The sequence below is a fragment of the Phasianus colchicus genome, chromosome 2 (genome assembly GCF_987193195.1).
Source record: "Phasianus colchicus chromosome 2, bPhaCol1.hap1.1, whole genome shotgun sequence".
NCBI lineage: Eukaryota > Metazoa > Chordata > Aves > Galliformes > Phasianidae > Phasianus > Phasianus colchicus.
The window spans coordinates 107,202,905-107,229,305 of NC_143437.1; the positions used below are offsets into that span (position 1 = coordinate 107,202,905).

Sequence of the window (26,401 nt, forward strand, 5' to 3'; positions counted from 1 at the left end):
GGTGTGGTTTTAAGAAATATAGAGATCCCTTCAACTCAGGATCTAAGCCCAGCATCCATGCTCACAAGCTCTACATTTTGCAGCATCCTCTTGAATGCAGCTAGTGTTGAACAAGCACTGACAACCAAGCAATGAAAACAACTGAAAACATCATTAAACAGCAAAGCAGGACCAGCAGAGTTTGTATTTATTTCTTCTCCAGTGATGTTCTCTCTTGTTAATGAGAATTGCACTGATATGGAGGACGGATCAGCTGTCCTATCCTCTTATTTCTACAAAGAGATGTTGCAAAGGAAGACAAATAGCTGAACGTTTGGGATACAGAGGAATGGTAAGGCTGCTCAAGCAGAGCTCTCTGTGGTAGTGGTACCATCATCCATCCATCGAAGGGGACGGGAAGGAGGAATCATAGAATGGCCTGGGTTGAAAAGGACCACAATGATCATCCAGTTTCAACCCCCCTGCCACATGCAGGGTCATCAACCAGTAGACCAGGCTGCCCAGAGTCACATCCAGCCTGGCCTTGAAGGAAGATCTGCATCCATTTCATCCTTATCTTGTCATTGCATCTCACTCCTGCAGCTGAGGGCATTTTGGAGAAGAGTGGTGTTGGAGGAAGCTGTGGGAGAGGAGATGGAGAACGATGCAAGGAGGGGGTTGGGAGACTGATGCATAGGGCAGGGGGCTGGGGAAGGAAACGTGCCCCAAGGAGCCAACCTCTGACAGTGGCTCTCGTTTGGGGAGGTGCTACCAGTGCCAGGACTTATGGGTGTGTGCACACCCACAGAATGCAAATATGTGCACACAGCACGTGGCATATGCAGACACCACAGTTCACATCCCAGATGCTGATCCCAAGCCTGAGATCTCTTCACATGTCTGAGGCTAATTAATGAGTTCTGACAGTCACATTAATAAATTACAATCCCTTCATATAAGCGTGTGGAGCCCTCAAAACCCCAACTTTCTGACGTGCAGCTGCCTCTCTGAATGCTTGATGATGGCTCTGATTCCTTGTGTATTGCAGTGAGCATTCTTCCAATACTTGAGGAGTCTGACTATTTGCATGGGCAGATAGAGACAGGACTAGGGGTAATAGCTTTAAAGTAAAAGAGAGGAGATTTAGGTTTGGTATCAGGAAGAAATCCCTTACTCAGAGGGCAATGAGGCCCTGGCACTGCTGCCCAGAGCTGTGGGTGCCCCATCCCTGAAGGTGCCCAAGGCCATGGATGGGCCCTGGGCAGCCAGAGCAGGTGGGGGCACCCAACCCGTGGCAAGGTTGGGACTGGATGGGTTTTAAGGTCCCCTCCAACTCAACCTTTCAGTGTTTCTAAGCCCCTCACCTTGGTTGCCCAAGGCAGCTGCATTCTGGGGAAGCTAGCATCACACTTGAATTACAGAGGTGGCTTTGCTAATGCTCCATCCTTGCTGTCTTCAAACCCTGCCCTATTTCTGGCTTAGCAAGATCTGGTTGTTAACTGAGAGCTTTGGCACAGCCATGCAGATACAAGCACAGATCCTCCAAGCCCCAAATCCTCCCTCCTTTTTCTTGCAGGCAGTGAAGGGGGCCGATGAACACGAAATCCATGGCAACCCTCTCAGCCTCGCAGCCATCCATCCTGCTCCCTCCCCTCCCCTGCCTTTGTCTGCCACGTCTCTCCACTCCCCACGTTTGTTGTTTCCATCCCAGATTTTGCTCGCAGGGAGCAACCCAGCACCCACGTGAGCTGGCACAAGCTGTGACAAGCAGCCAGAGAAACTGCTTGTGCTTACAGATCAGGGTGTTCCCCATACCGTAACAAAATGAGAAGTGAAGGGCACTCTAGAATCCCTCTATCTCCCTCTCGACTCAGACAGGAGGATAACAGCCTCCTCTGTGAATACCCCTCTCTGTACCCAGACACGATGAGTGTGATGCTGGCATCCTGCTGCTGCCTCCCCCTGCCCCTTTCCCATTGCCCTGGGAGACTAGGATGAGCCCCCAGGAATCTCACACTGGGAATGCATGGAAAAGGGGCAACGCTTTGCATGGGCTCTGCATTAAACACACAGGCAGCAAGCAAACCCGAATCCCCCAAATTTCAGCTTACTGTATGCTGGGATTTCCTCTCACCCCACAGCATGATTTTCCCCCTTCCTTGGCTCTGATTTTTGCAAGGAGGAACACGGCCAAGCACACCCATGGGTGCAGCGTGTGTTTGGGGAAGGGCAATTCATGAGCACCCCATGGAGCATCTGGGGCTGATGCAATGATGCCTTGTTTCCAGCTCCTGCTGAAGCCGGTGTTGCTGCTTCTGCTTGAAGATAAGCATGTGCTTGAAGCCTGGGCTGGCTCCATCCCAGCATGAGCACAAAGAGGGCTTTGTGCAAAGGGGGATGCACAAGGCGATGGGGCAGAGCTGCTCTGCGAGGAAACTGGAGGCCCGTAAACACACACCAAAAAAAGTGTCCCTGGGGGGAAGCTAAAAGAGGACCTTTCTTCTTTCGCATTCCATGGGGAGAGTGGCACATGGTAATTAACAGGCTGCAGGTGATCAAAGCCCTGTGGCCGCTGAGCAGTGAAAGGAAAGCAAAGAGGCAGAGGAGGAGCCCCTCTGAAAGCAAACAAACTGAACTTAGAAGGCTGGGATCACGCAGATCTGCCGGCCTTGAACTCACTCAGAAGCTTTATTTCCTATGGGCTGTGATCTTCATGGCCAGGCTTGACCCTCCCACCAGCAATAAAAGGACAAAAGCACCCCCCTGTGCTGTTCACAGGACAGAAGTCCTTGGCCAGGGTTGCTGCTTAGACACAACATAGCAGAGAGGAGGATTTCTGTCCCTGTCCCTCGTTCCTACCCCTGAACATCCCCCTCCTATGCATTAGAATTGGTGCTGCTCCATGGGGAGCATAGAGGGGAACCCACTTAGGACTTAACTCATGTGGTTAGACCAGGCAAAAAAAACAAAAACAAAAATAAAGCCAAGTATACATCTGGGATATCGTCATACATGGGTCGTTGTATGGGAGAGAAGGTAGAGAAGGTGGAGAGCAGTTAGCAAAGGAGATTGGCATCTGGAAGGGATCCAGGCCAGTTCCAGAGAGAGCAGAACTGGCCTTATTTCTAACCCAGTTTTCTAGGAAAGGAAAACCATCACCATCAGGGTGTCTGATCATCTACCTGCAGGGATCTTCTCCTCCCTTGAAAGCATAAAGCCCATCTGATGTTCCCAGGTATCTCCAATCCATGTCCCCACCAATCTGCTTGACCTGGAGGGGGCAGTTGTGGTCAGAGATGGCAGCTTGGTATGAGATGGCTGGAGATGGCTGGGATTGTGTCTGGAGAGAGGTTTGGGAAGAAAAGACCTGGATTTAGCACTCTGAACCTCAGGAGAGTTGATTTCAGCAGGGAGGTTGCTATGAGGAAGGAGGTGTCCAAGACACCCGGTTGATTTTTTTTTTTTTTTTTAGAGAAAACTTATTCAGAATTTGGAAACAAATGCTGCCTTTGCACATGAAAATGAGGAATTTCAGCACAAAGCCTGCTTAGCTAATTAACACGCTTCTTGGTGAACTGAGCTGCTAAAAGGGAGCATACAAGAAATGGAAATAAGGAGGAAAAATGAAAGAAGAGTGCAAAGGCGTTGCTTGGGTACTTAAGGAAAGAAAACAGGAGAGAAAAAGACCAGCTGGAGCAAAGCCTGGACAGGGATGCTAAGCATAATAAGAAGTGGGCTTACAATTTTAATAGCGTACTTCAGGGAAAATGTGAGTTTGCTTCTAAATAGGGGATAGCTGAGTGCTGGCTGAGCTGAGAGCCTTTTTTTTTTTTTGCCTCAGTTTTCATAGGCTGGACTTGTCCCAAGCCTCTATGCATAACATTTGGGAAGGAGAAGAGCAGCCAGCAGTGGGGGAAGAAGAAGGCTTGGGACTGTCTGGTGAAATTAAGTGCCTTTACGTCCATGAGACTGCCTGTTGTGCATGAAAAATAAGGGTGATTGACAAGGGGTTGGAGCTAGGTGATCTTTAAGGTCCCTTCCAAACTATACCTGCTTGGGTCTGGTGAGGATGTGGTGTCTCTTCCTAAAACTGAATGGAGCTCAACATCAGCCTGAGAAGCAGCACTTGGAGCACATCTCTAGGAAACAGGAGGAGAACATGTGGATCAATCCCATGTTTGCCTGGAGGGAATCAAAGCCCAGTGGGAGCTGTGTATATCGTGCATCAAGCAGAACTTGTCTCCGCAACCTTGGCTTGAAAGTGTATTAAGAAATTCCTTTTGCAAGTCTTATGAGTCATTAGTGATTGCTGCATTATGAGAAAGGTTGATTGCACTCCATTTTGGTTGTGTTTCTTCATGAAGATGTTGCAACTGAACCGTACCAGGGTCCCTCCTCTGTCCATGAGGCCAAACAGGTTCATACAGTTCAACTTTCCTACCCCCCAACAGGTGGCTGCACCCAAATCACTTCCCAGGGTTGTTCCCTAGCTCACGTCACTTCCTAAGCCATATCTGCCCACTGACAGGACAAAACCATGCCAGGAACCATGCTGAGAATCAAGAGCTCACCATTGGCAAGCCAAATGCCAGAGCCACCAAAGCTTTGGCTGGAATTACCAGTGTGGGGAGAGAGACAGGACAGCCTAACCAGCTGCTGATCTCATGGGATGGGTATGGGCTTACTAGGATTAAGAGCTCCATCCACCTCATTTGGTTAGAAAGCTTGGCTAGGAGCTTTGCATCGGCCTTCCAATTTTAATTTCCCAGCATGACAGGCTTTCTTAAGTGCAGTGGTAAGGGACTTGCAGAGCGTGCCAAGGCTGAAACCCAAGGCCAGAAGATCCTTCAGCATATCTCAGACTGAACAGCTGCAGCCTGGGGCACAGCACGCTGCCTTCCCGCATCTCATTTTCCACCCTATAATTGGTGGATAATTGTTCTGCCTTTCTGGGGGAGTTGGAAGAAGCTGACCTTCGCAGTTCTCTGCAGAGCACTGAGAACAGCATTCCTGTTTCCCACTGAGCTGCCTTCGTAAGCTATCCGGGCTGCAGCCTAAAGCAGTTGGGGGAAATTCCCTTTGTCTCCCTAAGCAATCCCTATCCCATAGAAATCTCCTCGTAGCATTTCTGGAGCAGCTCATTCCTGCCCTCATTGTTCCAGGGAGGAGAGACAATGATCTAAGAATGTAACACTCTTGAAACCCCTCCAGAAAGCTGCGTTTATGAGCAGTCTGTTCCAGCTGGCACAGGGAATTCATCAATGCAACAAAAACATATTGTGTAATGCCTCCTTCCTCCTCTTTTTCCCCTGGGAGGCAGCAGGCAGGATCCTGAAAGGGAGAAGGAGTGCTGGGGATGTGACAGCGGTGTAGCATTGAGCATCTTCCCCCAAAACCTCGGGACCAGAGCACTGCAGACCTCTCCCAGTGGCTGACCTGCACATCAAGGTGCTGAAGGTGACAGTGAGCACGATGGCTTTGCTGCCCCGGGGCTGGCATTGCAAGGGCTCCATATTGTCCTCCTGTTGCTGATGGATGGGGAAAATCCAAATCTCAGCTGGCCAGAATGAAGTGTGTGTGGAGCTAAGGTCTTTCAGATGCCTTGCGCTCTTGTGCGTGTCTCCAGACATGGCACCTGGATATGAAACACACAGAGAGGGCAACAAGTCTGATTCTGGTCTTCAGACATGTCATTCTCCAGCTTTCCCAGTATAAATGGGACTTACTGGGGCATTTCTGTGATGGTCTCTCTGTTCAGTTTCCTTAAGGGGTTGTATGGAGGCAACTGTGGGAGAAACCAGAACAGAAATCGCTCATTGATTGTATGATAGCACTTCACAGTGCCAAAAGAGAAAGGAATGGGGCGCTTCCCTCAGGAATAATAACCCTTTTTTTATCTTTGCTGGATACAGCTGTGGCAGAGTAGTGAGGTCTCTTGTCCACTGACAGGTTGTGATTGACCATGCTGGGGAGCGTGGCCAACGGACTGTAAGCTGAAATGTGTAGAATTGATCTGTGCTGCTTCTTGACCGACCTGGTGCTTCACACCATGTCTCCAGCCTTCCACTGCTGTCTGCAATTGCAAAGAGACTTGTTGTGGAGATGGGCATTGCAGGAGATCGTTTGTTGGGTCATTGCTGATGGTGGCTACTAAGGTTGGGAAACAGACAGACTCTCCCCATGTATCCCCTGGCTGTTCTGCAAGCAGAACTGGAGCCATTGAGCACAGTGAGAGACCAGAGGCAAGGAATCGATACAGACATCATTTTATAATAAAAAAAAATTGTGCATTTCGATGAACAGCTGGCAGTCATAACCATCCCCATCCCCGCTGCAGAAAATACACGTCTGCAAACCAGACGTCTGGTATTTCTAATTCCATATATAATGACCTCCAAAAGCTGTGCTTATACTAACCTTCTGCATTCAGATACCACACAAGAGCCCAGAGGCAGGAATTCTCTGTATTTGATTCTAGGTGACCCTACAGAGAGTCAGTCCCCCTCTTCTAAGGCATTATTTTCACTGAAATTTGTCGCTGCTATTTTTGATCGAAAATGCCTCTGAAAATCCACATGAGACATTAATAGTTTTTTTATTAAAAAAGTAAACAAAGAAGAGTTTCAATGAGATGTCTCCTTTTCTTTTCTTTTCTTTTCTTTTCTTTTCTTTTCTTTTCTTTTCTTTTCTTTTCTTTTCTTTTCTTTTCTTTTCTTTTCTTTTCTTTTCTTTTCTTTTCTTTTCTTTTCTTTTCTTTTCTTTTCTTTTCTTTTCTTTTCTTTTCTTTTCTTTTCTTTTCTTTTCTTTTCTTTTCTTTTCTTTTCTTTTCTTCTTTTCTTTTCTTTTCTTTTCTTTTCCCCTCAAAAATGTCCATGGGGAAATAAGGCTATTTTTCTACCAGTAAACTAAACGGCATCACTGGTTGTCTTGTCCAGAGGCCAACTGGCAGTCTGGCCACAACCCTATTGGTACCTGGGCAGTACAAGTTTCAACATTCAGGCACAACACTGCTTAACTTACTAGTATAGACAGAGCTCTGGTGCCCTCCAAATATCTTCTTCCATAGCAGAAAGAAATGTCACCCTGTGAGCTATGAACTGGAGGGGAGGCATCGCTGCGGGGTTACATCCGATGGAGCCCCTGGAGGCAGGGCATTGAAAACAGCCCCTATCCCCAGGTGGCCATGAACCCTTTCATGATGCGAGCCTGCGGGCTCACAAACACACACACAACTACTGATGCACACACACAGCTCACGGACACGGCCAGGTACAGGCAGAGGCACATCCATATGGCCACGCAGCTTCCAGCTCAGCACTGGCTCGCATGTCCAGCTCATTTCCAGAGCTTGGGCTGGTGCTGCATGGAAACAGTCACTTTCTCTCAGCTGCTCTTGCAGAGAGCAGGGCTGATGGGTTGAGAGGTGTTGAAGCCTAAAGACAGCCAAACACCCTCTGGACAGACTATCTTGGTGCCAGGCGTCCCAGAGCTGCTGTGGCTAGACCACTCATGTCCCTAGCCTTGCAGCATAGTGTGCAGCAGTGTGCACAGAAAGGCAAGAAAGTACAGCATCCATCTCACACACTGCCTGGTAGGGAAAGAATCCCATGTGTCTGCTGCAGATCTAAAGCCTGTTGATGGCAGCTCATCACAGCAATATTTCTCCCTTTAATTTTATGGTTGCACTTTGATGCTTATCATGTAGAAGTCCCTTTTCTCCTCTTGAATGTCCTTTCTTTGATGGATGTGTGTTGCTACAGAGAATCCAGGATTTGCTGGTGCTACTTTTGGGGGAATGTCAGCCTAAGGTGACTTCTTTGATATGGGATTTCATCGGTGTAAACTACATCCATTATCTTACCACTTTTGGAGCTGGCCACAGGTTGCCTCGTGGCCATGGCTGGCAATGAGATCAGGAACATGTATTGCTCTGGGTATAAATTCTAGGGCACGCAAGTGACTCTTGGCCACCTAAAGGCTACATAAATGTGTCCACAATCCATCCATAATAGATACCACAGGCAAAATTAAGGTAGAATACACTGGACTCAACAGAGCAAGTCAGAAAGCACATTCTCACTGCATTTTGGGATACATTTAACCCGCTGTCCCTCACTTGATGAATCCTTTCCACCGGGAACCATCTTTCCACCTGAAAAGACCTCCTGCCTGGACCAGCATAGGCAGAAGATGGAGATCTGAGGAAACATCCAGGGAAGAGAGAGGTATTTTCTGAAGCCACAGCTCTTGCCTGGGAGAAGGTAAAAGAAAAGGGGAGGGGGATTTTTCCCTTGCTTTTTGGCTGATCTTTAAACCTCCCCTTGGACTTCTGAGTACAACAAACCACACTGGAGATGCATCCACCTCTTTGTTACTGCAGGGAAAGGATAAAGGGGAGAAGGGACTTTGCAAAAGAACAGGCTAAGAGCAAATGCTGGGCTCAGATGCTCTCTGTGCTTCCTGCAGGTCCTGTCTTCCCAGTGGGCATCTCTGAGCCATCCTGGTGCCATATTCTGCTGCCTTGCCCTGCCACCAAGACCAGCGATGGGTTCCCTGTTTGCTCCTGATCCCTCTGCCCCTCCGAGGCCTCTTTGTGCCCAGCCATTAGGCAGAGAGAGCCCAAACCTCTCTCTTTCTCCCTCATCCTTCCCTCTTCAGCACAGCGAGAACCGGCGCGAGTTGATGTTCATCTTGGTGACCCCGATGAGCTTGAGAGGCGTGGAGAGGCTGAAGGAGTTGACAAGGGGGAAATCACAGAAGAGATCCGCCAGCTCGTCCCTCTCCTCCAGCTCATACGTGGCGTCGTTGAGCATGCGCTGGTGGAGGTGGCAGGTCTGCTCGATCTTCAGCTTGTTGATGTCGCTGCGGAGGCGCATCAGCTGCCTGGCCAGCTGCTGGTCCTGCAGGCGCATTTCTGCCTGGAACACACGACAGAGAGGGGGGAGGGAAGAGAGTATCAGCAAAGGCACAGCAAATGCGTTCCTCATAGCGGTCCTTGCTGGAGGCTGCAGCAAATCATGAGAAATGTGGCTTTGATAGAGATGCGAAGAGCTGGGAGGGAGGCTAGGGTATTCCCTGCAGTGCATCTCAGGTCAGGATGATGAATCTTTAGCATTAGCAGTCTGTGCTTGGTCAGATTTCCAGGAGCACTGGGAAATTGGAGTTAAATCCAGCCATGCCAAGGCTGTTGAATGGGATATCAGTCAGTGCAAGCTTCAGAGCCTCCATCTCAACCTTAAACAAAGCCCAAATTAATTTTGCTCACAAGGGAGCAGCCACAGAGTGAAAAGTAGCAATTAGAGGTGGAAAGGACCAATTAAAAGAACCCCAGAGAACAGATCCCCAACTACTTGGCACAGGTTTCCAGCCTGTGTAAATCCAGGCTGGTTCATGGCAGAAGGGAACATGGCTGTCAGCATCCCCTGTGGCTCATCTCACTGATTGCACACAGATCTTGGGATGGGGCCTCCATGTTTCCCATGGGAAAGAGAATATCTATCCCACGGGCTACTGGGCTCAGTGTTTCAGAGGGTTTATCCTCCCCTGGCGTCTAACTCTGAAAGGTGGAAGACTTAGAAGTGATGAAAGGAAATGGATTTATTATTATTATTATTATTACTCTAAATTCCAGCTTATAACTGAGCAGAAAATTGTCACAGGATACTGGGAGAGGCAAAGGGAGGAGGTGAACACCTGGCAAGATTCACGGTGAGCATCAGCCTTCATCTGGAAAGCAGAAGCAGCGGTCACAGAGCCGATGCCAAGAAGTCAAACCCCACTTCTCACCCCACATCCCTCCTCGCAGAACAGCAACAAACCACAAAAGCCACAGAGAAAAGGGAGTGCTGGGAAAGAAGCCAAACAGATCAGGGTGAACCCTGTGGCTTGAATCAGTCTCTTGGAAACATGGAGGGAGCATTACAGGCTGAAAAAACACTCAGGTACCAACGCTCCTGGTTTTGCCTTTTATTTTTTCCTCCCAATAGATATGTGCAGCCCTCAGCAACATCCCTGTGCATGAGATGCTGTGCAGCCTTTCAGTATCTCGAGGGGGGCTGTGAGAAAGAAGGGACAGACTCTTTAGCAGGGTCTGTTGTGACAGGACCAGGGGAAATGGTTTCAAACTAAAAGAGGAGAAATTTAGATTGGATATAAGGAAAATTTTACAATAAGGTTGCTGAGGCACTGGGACAGCTTTGGATCACTGGTTTCTTGGCTCCCCGTGGTCTGAATGAGAAGTTCAGAAATAGACCCAGACGACAAGTACATTAATACGTGAAATTGCGCGTGGCAACAAAGTCTTTCTCTCTGCTTGATTGTGAGGAAGGTCCTGGCATCCTCTGAGCTGAATCTATCACACAGCCCTAAGTGATTCACCGTAGGCACTCCTCAGGAGCAGACATAGTGGGATTCATCCTTGGTAGGCATTGGGATGCAACCACTTTGCCTGGATTCTAACAGCATGGGCATGGCCAGGTTGTACCAATTTGCCCTCAGGTATGAAAATAAGCTGTTTAGTTTATGGGTACAGATGATAGGAGTGAGAGGTAAATTTATTCCTGGTTGGTGGCTGGAACATGAAACTGCAGAGAGGAAAGGAGGAGGTAAAATTCACATCAGGATGCTCAATGGGTGGCCCTGGTATTTCCACACAAGGTCTTTGCAATACATGAAGTGGAGGATGCTGCAACCAGGCTATCAACCAGGGTAGCACTGCCATTGCTTTGGTTTGTGGCACAATCCCTCCTGCTCCAGGCAATGCCTTCAAAGAGATCAGGATTGGCCTTTGCAGCACTGCCAGTCTCACAGCAAGGTGAAGCTCTAGGAGGTTGAGAGGCTCATAGGGAAGTGCTTGGCTCTGCTCCAGGTGTTTTCTGCAGCTGTTGGGAAGCCCTCTGCAATGCTCAGAGCTCAAGCCAAGAGGTGACATTAATAATGGAAGTTAATCCGAGCCAAGCAAGGCTCTTCTCCCTCCTGCACCATGGAGACAGCATGGAAGACCTCGACTGGTGCTCTCAGCCAGCAACTGGACTCCAGCTCTGTTGCATGAAGAAGTTCCAGTTACTTTCATATAAATCTCACTCTGAACTTCCCTTTGAATGGTTGGCATGGCTGGGGCAATTTATTGTCCTCTGAAAACCACTATTCCCTTGCACTGAGCAGAGCAACGCCACTCAGGGAGCTTTTCTTCCCCCACGTGAGTTGCAATGAAAAAATGTTCACATTCATGATATTTTCCCCTGTTTCACAACGAGCTCTGCAACTTGACATTTTATCAGGAAGGTGATCACGGATGTTACTGAACTAACCTTTGGTCAGTATTTCTTGTCAGTTGATCAAGCTACGTAAGGAACGTCAACAAATGCTTTCACGAGAGGTTTTGATGAATGTGGGATAAAAAAATATGAAAAGGGTTTAAAAATTAATCAGGAGGCCTTTATGGAAAGGCATAAATGAAAAATGCTATTTCCTCCCTTCAAACCATCTTTCTGACCAGTTCTTTCTCTGCTTCTCTAAGAAAACATTTTGCTTTTATGCAAGTTCACAGACAAAGCTGCTTGGGCCGTTGGTGTTGCATTCCAGTTTTGTCCTCCAGTGCTCCATCTGCAGTCTTCATTCACTTCCCCCACCATACCCAGTGACCCTGGTGTTTGTGGAAATGGCATCTCCCACTGCCATGCCAACCACAAGTCCTCCTGTATAGGAGGGGTTGCGCTGTGTGGGGCAAAATCTGCACTCACCTACACTGATCATTTCTGGTCCTACACACAGCCCTTGCTATGTTCTGGGGGTCAGCGGGGAAGCAGGGCAAAAGATGTCAGATATGTTGCTTTCCCAGGGAGAAAAAGTCCTTTTTTGCCCTCCAGGAAAGCAAGGAGGATGGATGAGGAACAATGTCTTGTAACAACTTAATAAAGGGTTACGACCCTTAGATATATAGGAGATAGAGGATTTGCCTTGTCTGAGGAGGTGATGATGGACAGGACTGGGCAGTCCACAGGAAAGTTATGTGCTTTGTTCATAAACACCCAAAATCTTAGCAGGATCTGGATCAGAACCCAGAAATCCCATTTCTCCTTCCTCTTCCTACAAGCTTCTCATGAGTACTAGAGAAATATAAGATGTCCCTCACCGAGGACCAAACCATCACTAGAAATCCTCTTTCAAAGAGGAAAACTGCTAGATCAGCAAGCTCCAAAAGCTTCCTGGAAAGACTTATGGGATTACAGGGGCTGCATCACAGCTAGCTGTGGGTTTTTGGTTTACGCAGCTCACCCACAGGGACAGCTACTATAATGCAACTCAATGGGACGACAGCAGATCCCACACACTCTGCAGTGTCCCATAGGAATCCGCAGGGCAGACCCAGCAGCAGCCAAGTCTTGCATGCCAAGTGCAGAAGCAATCTCACGTATGTCTTGCTTGCACAAACCACTTTTTAACAATGTCCCCTGCCTCTTTCTAGCTCAGCTCCAGCAGGCAAAGAGCTGTGTGGGTCTGGGAAAGGGAACCAAACCCAAGTCCTTCCTGGCAGAGGACCGGCTGCAACCAGCAAATTGAATCCCAAAACCACAGATGTCTGAATGAGCAAGTCTTAGGAAGGATTTTCTGTTTGGGTTGGGCCTCTGAGTCTTCCAGGAATGTTTAAAATGAGGGAGGGAAGGAATATTTTGGATGCGTCTTTGCCTTTTGTCCAGTCTAGGTGGCTTGTCCCAAATATTCAGATGTAGCTCAGGATGCAGCCTAGGTTTGTTTCCAAGTTTGTCTCTAACCATGGGCTGTCTGTATGGTCGCAGTCACACTATCAGTGTTCCCACTGCTATTAGTCCACCTCCTGCTGTGCTGCTATGGAGGGAAATAGCATCAGAGACCATCCCAGGGCATGGGATGCTCCTTGGCACCTCTTCCCAAGACAGAAGTGTCCCATGGACAGGTCCCCAACCTGTGGTCCATGGAGCTCAGGGTAGTGATCAGTGGAGAAGTGTTTGCTTCCATGGATCCAAAAGATCAAAAGAAAATGAAAGGTGAAGTGGTGCCTTCCCAACTGGGTGCAACCGCTTGGATTTGAGCACAGGCCAGTCATTAGACCCTTGCCAAAACACTTCAGAGAAATTGGTTAGGTCTATGTTTAGATTTGAGGCTTCATCTTCAAAGGTGCTCAGATGACACCCTGCTGTGGCTAATTTTGGATGCTCACGCCCTTGTGGTGCAACCCACAGTCTGAAACAAGGCACCTAATCATTGCTTCAGCAACGAAGCTCATGATGACACTTTTGGTGTCACCCTGTTGTTTAAAAGCTCTTGTTCAACTAATTTTGATGTCAAAACTCAGAATAATATCTGGACCACGCTGACAAGTCATGTTGCTCCTGATGGGGAAAGCAAATTGTTCTAAAGTGGAGACCCTGACAGTCGTTAAGGTCTTTGCCATCCTTGTTGGCTGTTTTATTAGGATCAAATAACATTTGCTCAATCCATTGGTAGAAATCTGTTGGGAATTCAGTCACTCTCAGGTTTAGTCATCCAGTCACCTCTGCACACCAAAATGGCTTTTCTGTATGTCTGACCAAGATATGGGTCATAGAATGGTTTGAGTTGGAAGGGACACTTAAAGGCCATCTGTCCCACTCCCTGCACTGAACAGGGACAGCCACAGCTCCATCAGTGCTCAGAGCCCATCCAGCCTGACCTTGGCTGTCTGCAGGGATGGGGCATCCATCTCATCTCTGTGCAACCTGTGCCAGCACCTCACTGCCCTTATTGTAAATTACTTCTTCCTTATATCCAATATAAATCTCCCCTCCTTTAGTTTGAAACTATTTCAGCATTGATGAAAAGCAGCCACATTTGACATGAGAAAGGCAAAGAGGGCAAAGAAGAGACAGAAGGCAGGAAGGGAACTGTTCCAGCCTTCAGGCAGTTCAACACATGCTGAGTACTGCAATTTGCTCATACACCTACACAGAGCCTCTCAGCACAAAAACAAGAGCAGGAATTTGCATGTCCGAGTAAATCAGCTTCTCAGGGCCAGATTCCCAGCAGGTGCCAGCTGATGGGGCTGGCTGGAGCTCAGTGTGCATATTCAGTCCTATATACCAGGGCCAGATCTTCATGTGCAAATGGCAGAATCGGGCACTGAGATGGGGGTCACCTGGGGAGAAAGACCAAGAGCAGCAGATGCTCAGTAAGACCTTGGTTTTGTCCCTCACTTTGCTCCTGAATGGGAGGAACTGAACCTGGCTGAACCTGAACAGATTCTGGACACATGGATGCAAATTCCCTGCAGCATGGGGTGAGCCTCATTTTGTGAACTGGGAGTAATGCTTCAGATTCAGCAGGTAGCTTTAATTCGTATGGCCTATTCTTATGGCCTAAGTGGAAATCTGGGAATAGACACATTAAATTCACTTTGCTTCCAGAACTGGGTGATCTAATACAAACTGCTTACTGGGAGCATGTGCAAACTCCTGAAGCTCTAGCTGTTTGGCAGGGTGCTAACTGGTACAAGCCAGAACCATGCTGGGGCCATGCTAATGAACCAACCCTGCCTAAATGTGCTTGTAGCTGTGACAGGATTGCACAGTGTGAGCGATGGAGATGTACATCCTGCACTGCTGCATTCCATTAAGAGCACAGGCTGGTGGTCCACTTGTTTCCTGGACGTGCAGCAGCTTTTGCCCTTCCGTTAGGCAGATGAATCCTACATACACTGATTTGCCTTCTGTTGGAGGACTGCATAAAATGGGAAGAATTCATCCTGTGATGGAAGGCAGCATGGCAGAAGCAGATTTCACCCCAGCAAGGACTACTGGATCATTTTTGGATGCTCTTCAAAAAGCTGCCCAGATATTCACGTGGGCTGTGTCTGTAATGGTAGAGCAAGGAAGGCCAGAGCACAGCACAGGCACTGAGCCCTTGCTTCCTTCATCTTTCATCTCTTACATTAAGGAAGACTGGAAGGATTTATTTCCCATGAGGGGTAACCATAACAAATGGATGGGTACTGGAGCCCTTCCTGGTCTTTCTGGTGTTGGATCCTAATCCCTGATCTAGTGGTTGGCAACTCTGCCCACAGCAGGGGCTTGGAATTAGATGATCTTTGAGGTTCCTTCCAAGCCAAGCCATTCTATGACACTCTGATTTTATGATTTTAGGATTCTGTGATTCTAGGATTCCATGATCCTGCCTTAAGTAGATATAGAAACTCGAACAACCATATCTTGCTCTGAACCTTCCTGTTTGCTTTACTATCATGAAATGGTGGTAAAGCAAGGAAAAATCCTGGTTGTGATGAATGGAAGCTTGTTAATTTACAAAAAAAAAAAAAATAAAAAGAAAAGAAAAGAAAAAAAAAAAAAGAAGAAATTCTTTAATTCTTTTCACTGTTGAGATGTAATGTGAAATGTGTCTTTTTGGTGTCTTTTTGTTCCAGCACTCTGTGAAACGACAGCCTTGCTGGCAGCTCTGACCAACAACACTGCCTCCAACATAGCTGTTCAACTATGTGGTCAGTCAAATACATGCTCTCTCTTCTGGGGAAACTGTTCTAAATTACATGAGTCACGTCCAAATCCAGCAAAGACTGGTATAATTAAGACAGAGGAAAATGGAAAGTGAGGAAAAAATAGGGTTTACTTTGCCCTTTTTCTTCCTTAATTTAAACTTTAGATTTTCATCAGATGACACACCCCAGTCCAAAGGGTAGAATTGGACTCTAAGACAATTTATACTTTTGGCAGAAGAGCAAAGAACAAAGCAAACTCTTTAAAAACTGTGGCTCTAAGAAGGAGAAATCTGTCCCTTTCTGTCTTCAGGCATTTTGAGACCTGGTTTTTACACCTAGTCCTCTGTGAATGTCAGAATTCGTCACAGATGCAAACATGGACCTGGGTTCAGGGCTGAGATTAGGAGCTGATTTCTCTCCAGAGCACTGAGTGGGAATCATAGAACCATAGAATCATCCAGGTTGGAAAAGATATCTAAGATCATCCAGTCCAATCTCAACCCATACCCACCATGCCCACTGACCACATCCCTCAGTGCCACATCTCTGTACTTCTTGAACACTTCCAAGGATGGTGACCCACCACCTCTCTGGGCAGCCTGTGCCAATGAAGCACCACTCTTTCCCTTGTGCAACTTAAGGCCATCACCTCTCATCCTAAAACAATGAGATCGACTCAGAACACTTTGTTATATTCCAGGATTCCTGAAGTTCTTCTTTTGTCTTCCAAAAGCCACGGTCCTGAGAAACATCTCGACCACCAAAATTGATATCCAGGACCACTTCTGTCAGTAACTACTTTAGAGATCTTGGCAAAAACAGCGAGAGCAACAAAAATCTGTCAAATAAACATTCGTTGGAGTAGAACTCACAGATGTGTTTTGCATGTTTTGCATGGGAAGTTTTCTTCAGAGACTTGCAGTGTTCATCAAAAGCAGAGCCCTCGGGCAGGAACATGTCCCCAGGTGCATCTGGCCTCAAGTTTCATCAGGGGAAATTCAGGCTGGACGTTAGGAAATACTACTTCTCTGAAAGAGTGGCCAGGTGCTGGAATGGGCTGCCCAGGGAGGTGGTGAAGTCACCGACCCTGGAGGTGCTCAAGGAACGTCTGGATGTTGTGTTGAGGGACGTGGTGTAGTGAGAACTATTGGTGATAGGTGGATGGTTGGACTGGATGATCTTGTAGGTCTTTTCCAACCTTGGTGATTCTGTGATTCTGTGATCTGAAGCCCACATGCTTTCCCAGTCCTTGGGGACTATGCTGCAAAAATTGCTGCTGTCCAAACAGCTGCAAACGCTATTAGCAATCACAGGCAAACATCTAATTAGGCAACAGAGTCACGTGATACCCATTATAGCCAGTTTCCAGTTATATGAGCCAAATAATTTCATCCTATTTTCATTTTCATTCTAGAAGGGAAGGATCGTGGGAAGTGAAGTCTCAGCCTCTTGCTCCTACATGTGTGAAGGGCCCTCGTGTCTATTCTCCAGCCTGAAAACTGGCTGCTCTAGTTTGGCTGTCTATCCTATTGACCTCCCCTGGCCTCCATGAAGGATGCATCTATGCTTCTTCCTGGGAAATGTCCTCAGATTCCCAAACTGGGCAGGGAGCAGCTTGGGGCAGGGCTATAAAAATCATATCAGCAACGCAACACGTCAAAGTTGAGCTTGTTCTAGTGTCTGTGCCCTAGCTCTGTTTATTTTCCTAGCGTATATGTAGCATTTATGTCTTGTTTTCTTCTCCTTGAATCATGGTTAACAGCATTTTTGATTGCCCTTGAACTGCATGGAGCCAGGGTAGTGAAGGCTGTAGGGATCTGGCCCTTGTGTTGGCCATGTCCCCTCAGAAAGCCACTGGCCACCTCCTTGCTTTGGCGAGGTAGAAGGTCTCCAGTCCTTCAATCTATTAGTTCTTAACTACCATAAACAAGGATTTATGTAAGATGGTGTGCTTGTCTGATATGAGGGGCTGACAGAAACATCAACCAGAGCCTAATGAAGGAGACAAACTTGTAAGAGTTGGCTGAGGAGGGGTCTGAGATCAGGCTCTGACATTGCACATGCAGCAGGGGAAGGAAAATACGCTTTCTTAGATGTTACACAGTAATGTGACACAAAAAGAAGCACTGAGGGCAGGGCAGAAATAACCTGGGGGAAGTAGGTAACCCCAAAACCTTATAGGAGGTTATGAGTTGAAAAAAAAAAAAAAGGAAAAGAGCAAAAAAGAGGGAAATAGGCAATCATTTGAAGATTACATTAGCAGATGCTTGTCAAATGCAGCATTCTGCAGATAGTATCCCACTGAGGATACAGACAGCCTCAAGAAGCAAGGGTAAATCTAGGGGACAGATCCAGCTAGGCACATTCCTTTCTACAGCCTTGGTGTAACATCCCTTCCTGAACCCCACCAGAGAAGGGCTATTGCAGCAGCTACATCCATGCGTCATACCTTCTGTATTCATATGAGTGTTGATGTGTGATTAGAGAAGCAGAAGAAGCAAACTGCTGAAAATCTCAACTAATAAAAGCTACAGTATTCCCTGAGCATTTGGGATCCCAGCAGGTACACTGAGGTTGGCCCAGCTTCTTCTCTGAGGCAATAGATGCTGTCATTCACATTTCCCTTCCCACAGCCCCCCACAGCAGTTGCAGTGACTAATGGTTGCCTTTCCACCAGGTACTGAAGGCAGGTGGGAACGAGGAGCTACTCATTTCCTTCATTTTTCTCTTGAAAAAGAGTGCTATCTATCTGGGACAGGAAACCACTTACCAGTTCCTTCCTGAGCCACGTCAAAGCTTCATCGATGCTCTCAAAGTCGCCTATTTTCCCTGAGCTAAGTGTCACCTTGTCCTGGGCAGGGCTCCCATTGAGGTGCAGCTGCACATTTCTCAGAGGGGCAGTGTCCTCTGTGCCCTTTTTGGCCTCGTTCCCCTCCTCATCCCCAACGGGTTGGGGGCTCTTCCATGCCTGCTCTTCCAGCTTTGCCTTCCACTCCAAGTAGGATGGGCGTCTTGTTTCCAACCTCAGCTTCTCAGTCAGGGCTTTGAGGCTCCTTAGGTGATCATCAGGAGGAACAGCACTTCCAGTGCCAGCATCCGTTCTGTCCAGGGCCTCTTCTATCTGGATTTTAGGTAGGGACATTCTCCCTGGGGGTCAAACGGCATGTGGTGGGATCCCAAGGGTGGGAGGTGGGGTAGGATGCACTGATGGCCAGGTCTTGGATAACAGCTCCTGCTCAAGCCCCACGCCAAACCTGGGTGAACACCTAGAAGAAAAGCAGAGGATTGTTTTCCACTTTTCAAAGGAAAAGGGAGGAAGAAGGGAGAGAGAACTCTTGCAGAGCATTTGCTTTGAGAAAGGCACAGTGCCAAGGTGTGTTACCTCATCTCAGCTGTCTGCTTCAGGGGCAGGAACAGACAGGCTCCAACCTTTAGTCGAGCTCTGGTTACCTACATCTCCAATCTTTAAGGGGCTGTGAAAAGGTTGCCAATGAGGCCAGGTCACATTCACACACCCTCCTAAGGACAAATCATACTGCCCAATGTCCTCTGGAGGCAGCAGTGGCTATTGCTGGGTGATGGGGTGTCCTGCTCATAGGGGCAGCTAAAGTAAGGCAATGTAAACTTCTCCCAGGAGTTTGAGCCAAAAGGAGAGCTGGAAAAATGTCTTCACTCGTTTATGTGTTTGTTTATTTATTTATTTTCTCGCCCAGTTTCACAGATTTGGGTTTAGATTTAGGCTTGCTATTACACCAGCCTCCAGCCATGGGGATCAGATTCCACCCATCCACTGAGCCTGGGGCAGGAGCATGGCCCCTGGCCAGTTTTGGGAGTAACTGGGACACTGGTGTGGTTGGGCTCAGATGCTTACCCTCATGGAAATCTGGACTTGTGGTTTCCATCTCTGACTATCCCCAGTATACCAATTGGAAATGGTCCATCACCAGTGCTAACTTCTGGACTGCAACTCTGTAGTGTCTGGGAGAGGGTCAGCTAGCTTGGGCCAAAGCCAGGACTTGAATACCTCTGTGGGAGTTAAGCTCAGGCAGCTGCTGCATACATTTCAGGTGGGATCAGATAAGAGACATTCTCAAGGTCATATATTCATCTGCAGCTGAGCTAGGAATAGATCCAGAGCTCTCGTCTACATGTCAAACACAAAACAAAATACTTTCTGCCTGCCTGGTAACGTGCCCAGAAAGACCAGCCAGGACATAGCAGTTTCTAGCTGGATGCACTAAAACACAGCGATATGAGTTAACTCAGCCATTCTCCTCCCTGCTATGTGTGCCCACAAAGACGTGTGCAGCTCTGAAACCCAGACCATAATTATGCCTCTCGAACCTTTTCAGAAAGAAGATTCAATTTAAAATAAACACCGACAGTGAGCAAGATTTATCCCACAATTGTGTGGAGGCACATGGGCTGAATGAGTAGTTGATAATATACACACAGACAGTCTGGGGGTGGAGAATTACTCATGTTGTGGTCTTGTTCCTGCTCCTATTTATGTTAATGAGGGTTTTACGGTGAGTGGGAGCAAGCCCAGATACTACACCAGTTTGAAGCCAAGAGCTCTCATGCCTGGAGCAGCACAATTTTCTTTCTTCTGCTGAAAAATAAATTGCAAGGAGGAGCAAGAAGAGGGCTGCCCATTCAGAGAGTCAGGACATGCACTAGCTTGTGCACTGACAAATTTTGCTCCAGCACTGCATTCTAGCCCACCAAAGTCAATAAAGGATAGCACCTAATGAGTTCAGAGACCTTAAGCAGGTTGGATGGGGTCCTGGGCAGCCTGGCCTACTATTAAATGTGGAGGTGGGTGGCCCTGCATGTGGCAGGGGGTTGGAGCTTCATGATCTTTGGATTCCCTTCCAGCTCAAGCCATTCTATGCTTCTATGATTCCATTAAGTAACCAAGTGTTTTTCCCTCTGGTGGGTTGGTGACTGCTAGCTGTGGCTGAATCCAGCTGTCCAAAAGCTGAACATGCCAGGCTGCTGGATTTGGTGCTCCTTAACAGAGATAATATTCTTACTGGAAGGCTGACATTGTCAAACATCACAACATCAAAGTAGAGGCTCCACAAACTCTTTCATCTTGTATCTCCAGTACAAACCAGTGTTGCCTGCTGAGGGGTTGGATACTCATGCACCATTTCAGCCCACCCTGCACCTCCCATGTGCAATATGAACCTCTCATAATTCAGTGGACAAACCCCAGACAGGCACATCTGTCCTCCAGCTTCTCCAAACTGAGAATAGGTAGAAAGGAGCTGCCTCAAATTTCATATTGATATCTCAGACTTGTGAAAGACCTGCTGCAGAAAGAGAGCTCTGAAATTGGTACGTGTGAAAAATGTCTGTGTGTAATCCAAACCTGCCTGCTGCCCCAGAGATAGTAATTCCCAGGAACAAACCCAGCCTCCAGGCTCACTTTCCTCACAAGGAAAAGAACTGAAGTGGTTAACCCTTGATTTGTCTTCTTTATCACAACTGCTCTCTGTTGGTTCATGCTGTACCAAATTAGGGCTAACAAGAGGTTGGCACCGAAATGGTGATCAAAACCCAACAGGTTTTCCCCTTTCCTTTCATTAAAGCTATCAGTCCTGATCGTACAGGACACATCAGTTCACCAGGTCAACAGAATGCCTTTCATTTCCTTGTTGGGTCAGGCTTCTATGGAAAAGTCAGCTTCATTGACCCATTTGGCAAGCAGCAGTGCAAAGGGATTAGCAGTAGTGTGCAAACTGGATGGAGAAATAACAGGACTGTCATCTGGATGGGGTGTGAAATCCCATCATGCCAAGACTCACTGAGCAAGCATGCCTTCAGGCTTGGCTTTTACACCTTTGCAAGTCAGCAGAGCAAACCATTCTCTCTCCCACACCTGACACACCTCGTGAAGTCCTTGGGGAGTCCTGTACTCTAAGAAGCCAAGTCACAGAATCATACAATCATAGAATGGTCTGGGTTGAAAAGGACCACAATGCTCATCCAGTTCCAACCCCCTGCTATGTGCAGGTCACCAACCAGCAGACCAGGCTGCCCAGAGCCACATCCAGCCTGGCCTTGAATGCCTGCAGGGATGGGGCATCCACAGCCTCCTTGGGCAATCTGTTCCAGTGCCTCACCATCCTCTGGCTGAAAAACTTCCTCCTAATATCTAACTAAACCTCCTCTGTATCAATTTAAAACCATTCCCCCTTGTGCTATTACTATCCACCCATGTAAACAGTCATTTACAAGTCCAGTAGCACCATTGGCCACCATGATGTCCCACTGCAGAACTTCCTCCACCCCTGAAGCAGATGCAGACCTGTTCCCACCACACACTCTTAGGCATCCTTATACCCATCCATCGGGAGAGCCTTGGTGAGATCAGGTAAGCAGTAGGAGGTGGAGTGGGATGGGAGAAGATCTTTGCTTTATCTCACTGGTGGTGGATAACAACACAGAATCACAGAATCACAGAATTGCCAGGGTTGGAAGGGACCTCAAGGATCATGAATCTCCAACCCCCCTGCCACATGCAGGGCCACCACCATTCCACCTAATGCTAGACCAGACTGCCCAGGGCCCCATCCAATCTGGCTTTGAACACCTCCAGGGACGGGGCATCCACAACCTCCCTGGGCAGCCTGTTCCAGTACCTCACCACTCTCTCCGTAAAGACACAATTCAGGTGCTGTTCATGGTCAAAAGGGAAACTGTACACAGTGATGCTGGTATCATAAAATGATGCTACACCCTGTGGGAGATTTATGTGCCTGAAAAATTTTATACATCTCTGCCTTCCCATCAGTTCTCTGTGCCCTGCTCTGCTCTGCTCTGAATGTGGGGCTTTCAGGAAGCAGCATTTCTTGCGCATTTACAGCCTGCTCAATTTAGGGCCATAAATAAGGGCATGCAGTGCTTTGGAAGGTCACATGTCAGGGAGCAAGAGGTCTAGGGGAAGAAAGAAGAAAAAGGAGAAATACTCAGGATAAAAATTGAAAGAAAAAAAAAGCAGAATAAATAAAGCCATCAGTTACAATAGGTATGGGGAAAAATTATTCTGCTCCTTTCACTACTCCTGATGGACATCAACTTGCAGTAATACCATTTTTTATTGCAGAGGAGCAGCAGTGATTTGAAGAGTCTACATTACTCTGCTTATCTCCTTTGAGAATAAAAACACAGCTCAGTGTGTGACAAAGCTCATGCCGAGAGAAGTCCTTTAGCTGGATGAAGAAGTGCCATCAGGGACCACGGATAACACTTCTGGCATGTGGCAAACAGGGCTTGGACTATTAATGACCATCAAAAATCACTTTAGCCCCTTTTATGCTTCAGTTTCCCTCTCAGTGGTTAGGCAGCTCACACAGCTGGCCTTCAGGAGCCAAACTCTGAGGATCTTCAGGGATATACAGAGCATCTTCAGGTGTCTCGTTCCCATCTGGGTGTCCATATTCTGACTGTTATCAGAGCAGGGATGCCCTGTATGACCCATGGTGTTTAGGATGAGGTTCCCCAGACCACTGGCAGCCATTTACTCTTGGAGTTTGTATGGGTTTCACTTTATGAGCCACACACCCGGCCCTTCACCCTATGAAAGAAAACCTTATGTAGAAATTGTACCAACCAACACCATCCTTGGTGGGTGATGAAACTTCATGAAGAATAGAGCAGGAGGAGGGGGGCAGAGCCAGCTGTTGGGGTACAGCAAAAAGATGGATGGGGATGGGGATGGGGATGGGGATGGGGATGGCTGACCTCCCTGTGGCCCGCAGCAGATTGGCAGTGGAATGGTGAAGAGGATGCCTTCCTTTCCTGTCCTGAAGCGACCTTCAGCCACCCTCCTCCCAGCAGAAGATGCCTGCAGCCCAAAGATCATTCTGATCCTGAAGCCAGAAAATGGCCAAGCTGGGCATCATGAGCATGAGCACACTTCCAGGTCTGGTGAATCCCCCATACTTGCAGGGATAGCAGCGTTACCTGTGTCCCTTCTCACACATGGACCCACCTCTAACCTAATGCATGACAGAAGCTCAGGGAGTTGAGCAGCTTTCTGACCCTGGGCTGACTGAGGGTTGAGAGATGTGATCTCAGAGTTACATCATGCTGTGCCTGGGATACTGGCTTAATAGGGTTCTGAGTACACTGGATGTTCCCATGCATTTATGTCTGTGAACGATGCCCCCAAAGCCTCTGAGGTAGCTCATATGTTCAGGACAGCAGCCCATCCTGCTCCTTCAGCCTTTAGGGTGCAGTCGTGGCATTGGCAAATACATGGGGGCAAGAGGGAAGGACTGGGCTTTCCCAGTCACGTGTGGCCCTAAGTAGGGTGAGGATTCACCCCGACACCTCCTTCTGCTTAAACAGCCCCCAGGTGCAATAGAAGAGAGAGAGCAGTGGAGGACTGCAGCCAATCCTGACAAATGGACAAAAATAAGAAGAGGGGACCACTTCTCCCTCTGGTGTTTCTCTCCAGCCTCAGTGGTAGTGTCAGAACCTGCTTCAAGAAGTACATCTCTTCCTTCATACCCATCTACCCCTGAGCCCATTCCTTGCACAAGTCACAGCCAGCTGCTTTTGAGGCAGCAGGATGGAGACTGCCTCTGTTGGGTCCTGGCAGCCCCATCTTCTCAGCAGCCCAGTTCCCCTCCATCAGCAGATTTCCAGTGGTTGGGTGGAAACCCAGCATGAAAACGGTCCAGGCTTTGCCAGATGTTTGGCATTCCTGCAAACCAGGAATTCTTCTGGTGATGAGTGGGAGACCAGGAAAGCTTTATAGAAAGTGGATGCAGGGCAATGTTTCCTCTCAGCCCACCGCATAAAGCAAGGTATAATTGTTATTAGAAGGGGTTAGGCTGCAGAAGAAAAAGCAACTTTGCATCCCCTTGGTGAAAATACTCCATCCACAACAGCCATCTTCTTGCAAGCACTGGGCAAGCATTGCTCCTCCAGGCACTGCCCCAAGGTCCCAGCAGGGTTTGGGATCTCACCCTGGCTCCCCAGGGGGTCCACCAAAGGACCAGTAATTTGGCAGAGCCCCTTCCTTCCTTCATTTTCCCCACTACTCCCTTACCCTGCTGGATTTCACCCACGAAAAGAGCAGGGCAGGGACCTCTGTGCCAGCGCAGCCAGGACTCCTTGGGAACGAGTTGGATCAGGCTGAGAAATGCTCCCTTCCCAGGGGGCTGCCACAGGGAGTTATTTTTCCCTTAATGCAGCACGAAGGCAGCAGCAGAAGGGTACATTCCTGGTAAGAAACAACAAACCTTTCTCCTGCCTTCATTCTGCCCAGCACTGAGCTTCCCCTGCAGAAGCAAGCGCCACTTCCAGCTCCAAATTAAAGTGATCAGGGGCAGGATCAGCCCCCACGACCCCCTAATCCCCTCTACATGCCGCCTGTCCCATCCAATTACCGCCTCAGCAGCCAAGGAGCACTGCTCTCAGACCTGCTCCTCCCCAGCATTACCAGCGCTGATCCCCACATTACTGTTCAATATCTCATTTAAGGCAGGTTGCTCACAAACAGACCCCTGCTCCCTCCCCTCCAAAAGGATGAATTACTCTCAGGCTGATTTTTATAAAGATATACATACATATATATATATATATTTTTTTTTTTTCCTGCAGTGTTTCTGCTACATTTTTCAAACCTGAATGGCTGCGGGGCTGTTGTGAGCTCCTTCCCTTTCTGTTTTATTTATGCACCATTCAGATCCCCCGGAATGGGCACAGGGATGCGGAGGGGACACAGCATGCAAATAACAGCCATGGAACCAAAAAGATGGCTGGGGGAGGGAAACCCACGTCTCGTTCCCACTGAGAAGTGGGGAATCCATCAGATTTAGGCAGACAAAGCCGGACACAGCCCCTCACTACCAACAAGGCGCTCGGTTTTCATTCATTCTTCCCCTCTTTCCACCGAGGTTCCCAATGTGGGAGAGCTCCGAGGGGCAAAGCAGTGGTGAATAATGCAGGGAGCATGGTGGGGAAATAGGGAGGGGTCCTCCAGCTCTGCACAGGGGCTGGGAGCAGGGTGCTTTTGTGCCGCTGCTGGTAGGGGTGCAGGCTGATCGTTCATTTTAGCAATTAGCCCCGTACTGTTATAGAGGGCTCTGTAGAAGTTCTGGGTGATTTTTTGGGTTGTTTTCTTTTTTTTTTTTTTTTTTCTCAGTCTGATCTGGTCAGCCCTCAGCAGGTGGAAACCCACCCTGCTCAGCGCCGTGCCTCAAAACCCGCAGGTAGTGACGCCCTGCGAGGCCAGCGGGCTCCATCCCATCATGTCTGCGCTGCACAGACCCCTACGGGGCTCTTGCAGATCTCCGGGAGGGGACAGAGGGAGCAACAGGTGATCGTCCCGAGCAGGGGACAGACTCTTCTCTGTTACACCCCAACCCGTGGAGAAAAATCCCTCCCCATCCCTGGAAGGTGGTGACTGCCCCTCACCTCTCCCCAGCTGCGAGCAACATCCCTGTTTCAAAGAGGGGTGCAAGCCCTGCAGTGATTTCCACCCATCCCAACCATCGGGGTGCAACCAGTCTGGATGTTTCCAAGGGATTTTGGCCAAGCTGGAATAAGAGGAATGCGTCCCCAGCCCCCCAGCAGGAATGCGGGCAGGGACACCATCACCGTGCTGGGGTCCGCATTGCCCCCACCCCAATACTCTCTCCCTGAGGACCTGCTCCTTGCCGAGCCCCATTTCCACAAGGCTCCCACCCCAGGTATCCCCTCCCAACCCCAACTCACCGGGGAGGCTCTCAGCAGGAGCGCTGCACGGACATCTTGGCTCCCTCCTTCCTCCGCGGGGCTCCAACTTGGTATTTGCAGAGCGATGTCACCAGCGCCTTCAGGAGACTGTCTCATCCTCCTCCCTGTCTCGCTTCAGAAATCTCTCTCTCTCTGTTGTTGTTTTTTTTTTTTTAAATT

The 26,401-nt window shown here is 48.4% G+C and overlaps 1 protein-coding gene across 1 annotated transcript; it reads right to left on the reverse strand.

Annotated features, from left to right (window-relative positions):
* Positions 1-6,811: 6,811 nt before the first annotated feature.
* Positions 6,812-26,387, reverse strand: FAM167A (family with sequence similarity 167 member A). Its single transcript, XM_031603811.2, has 3 exons — positions 26,222-26,387; positions 18,255-18,750; positions 6,812-8,897 (listed from the first exon to the last, which is right to left on the reverse strand). The coding sequence occupies exons 2-3, from the start codon at positions 18,624-18,626 to the stop codon at positions 8,634-8,636; spliced, it is 636 nt and encodes a 211-aa protein (XP_031459671.1). The 5' UTR covers positions 18,627-18,750; positions 26,222-26,387; the 3' UTR covers positions 6,812-8,633.
* Positions 26,388-26,401: the final 14 nt, after the last annotated feature.

Coding starts and splice junctions, on each gene's coding strand:
- FAM167A (XM_031603811.2), bottom strand. CDS start 18,626: ATGTCCCTACCTAAAATCCAGATAGAAGAGGCCCTGGACAGAACGGAT. Junction 8,898..18,254: donor CGTGGCTCAGGAAGGAACTG/GTAAGTGGTTTC, acceptor CGTGTGTTCCAG/GCAGAAATGCGCCTGCAGGA.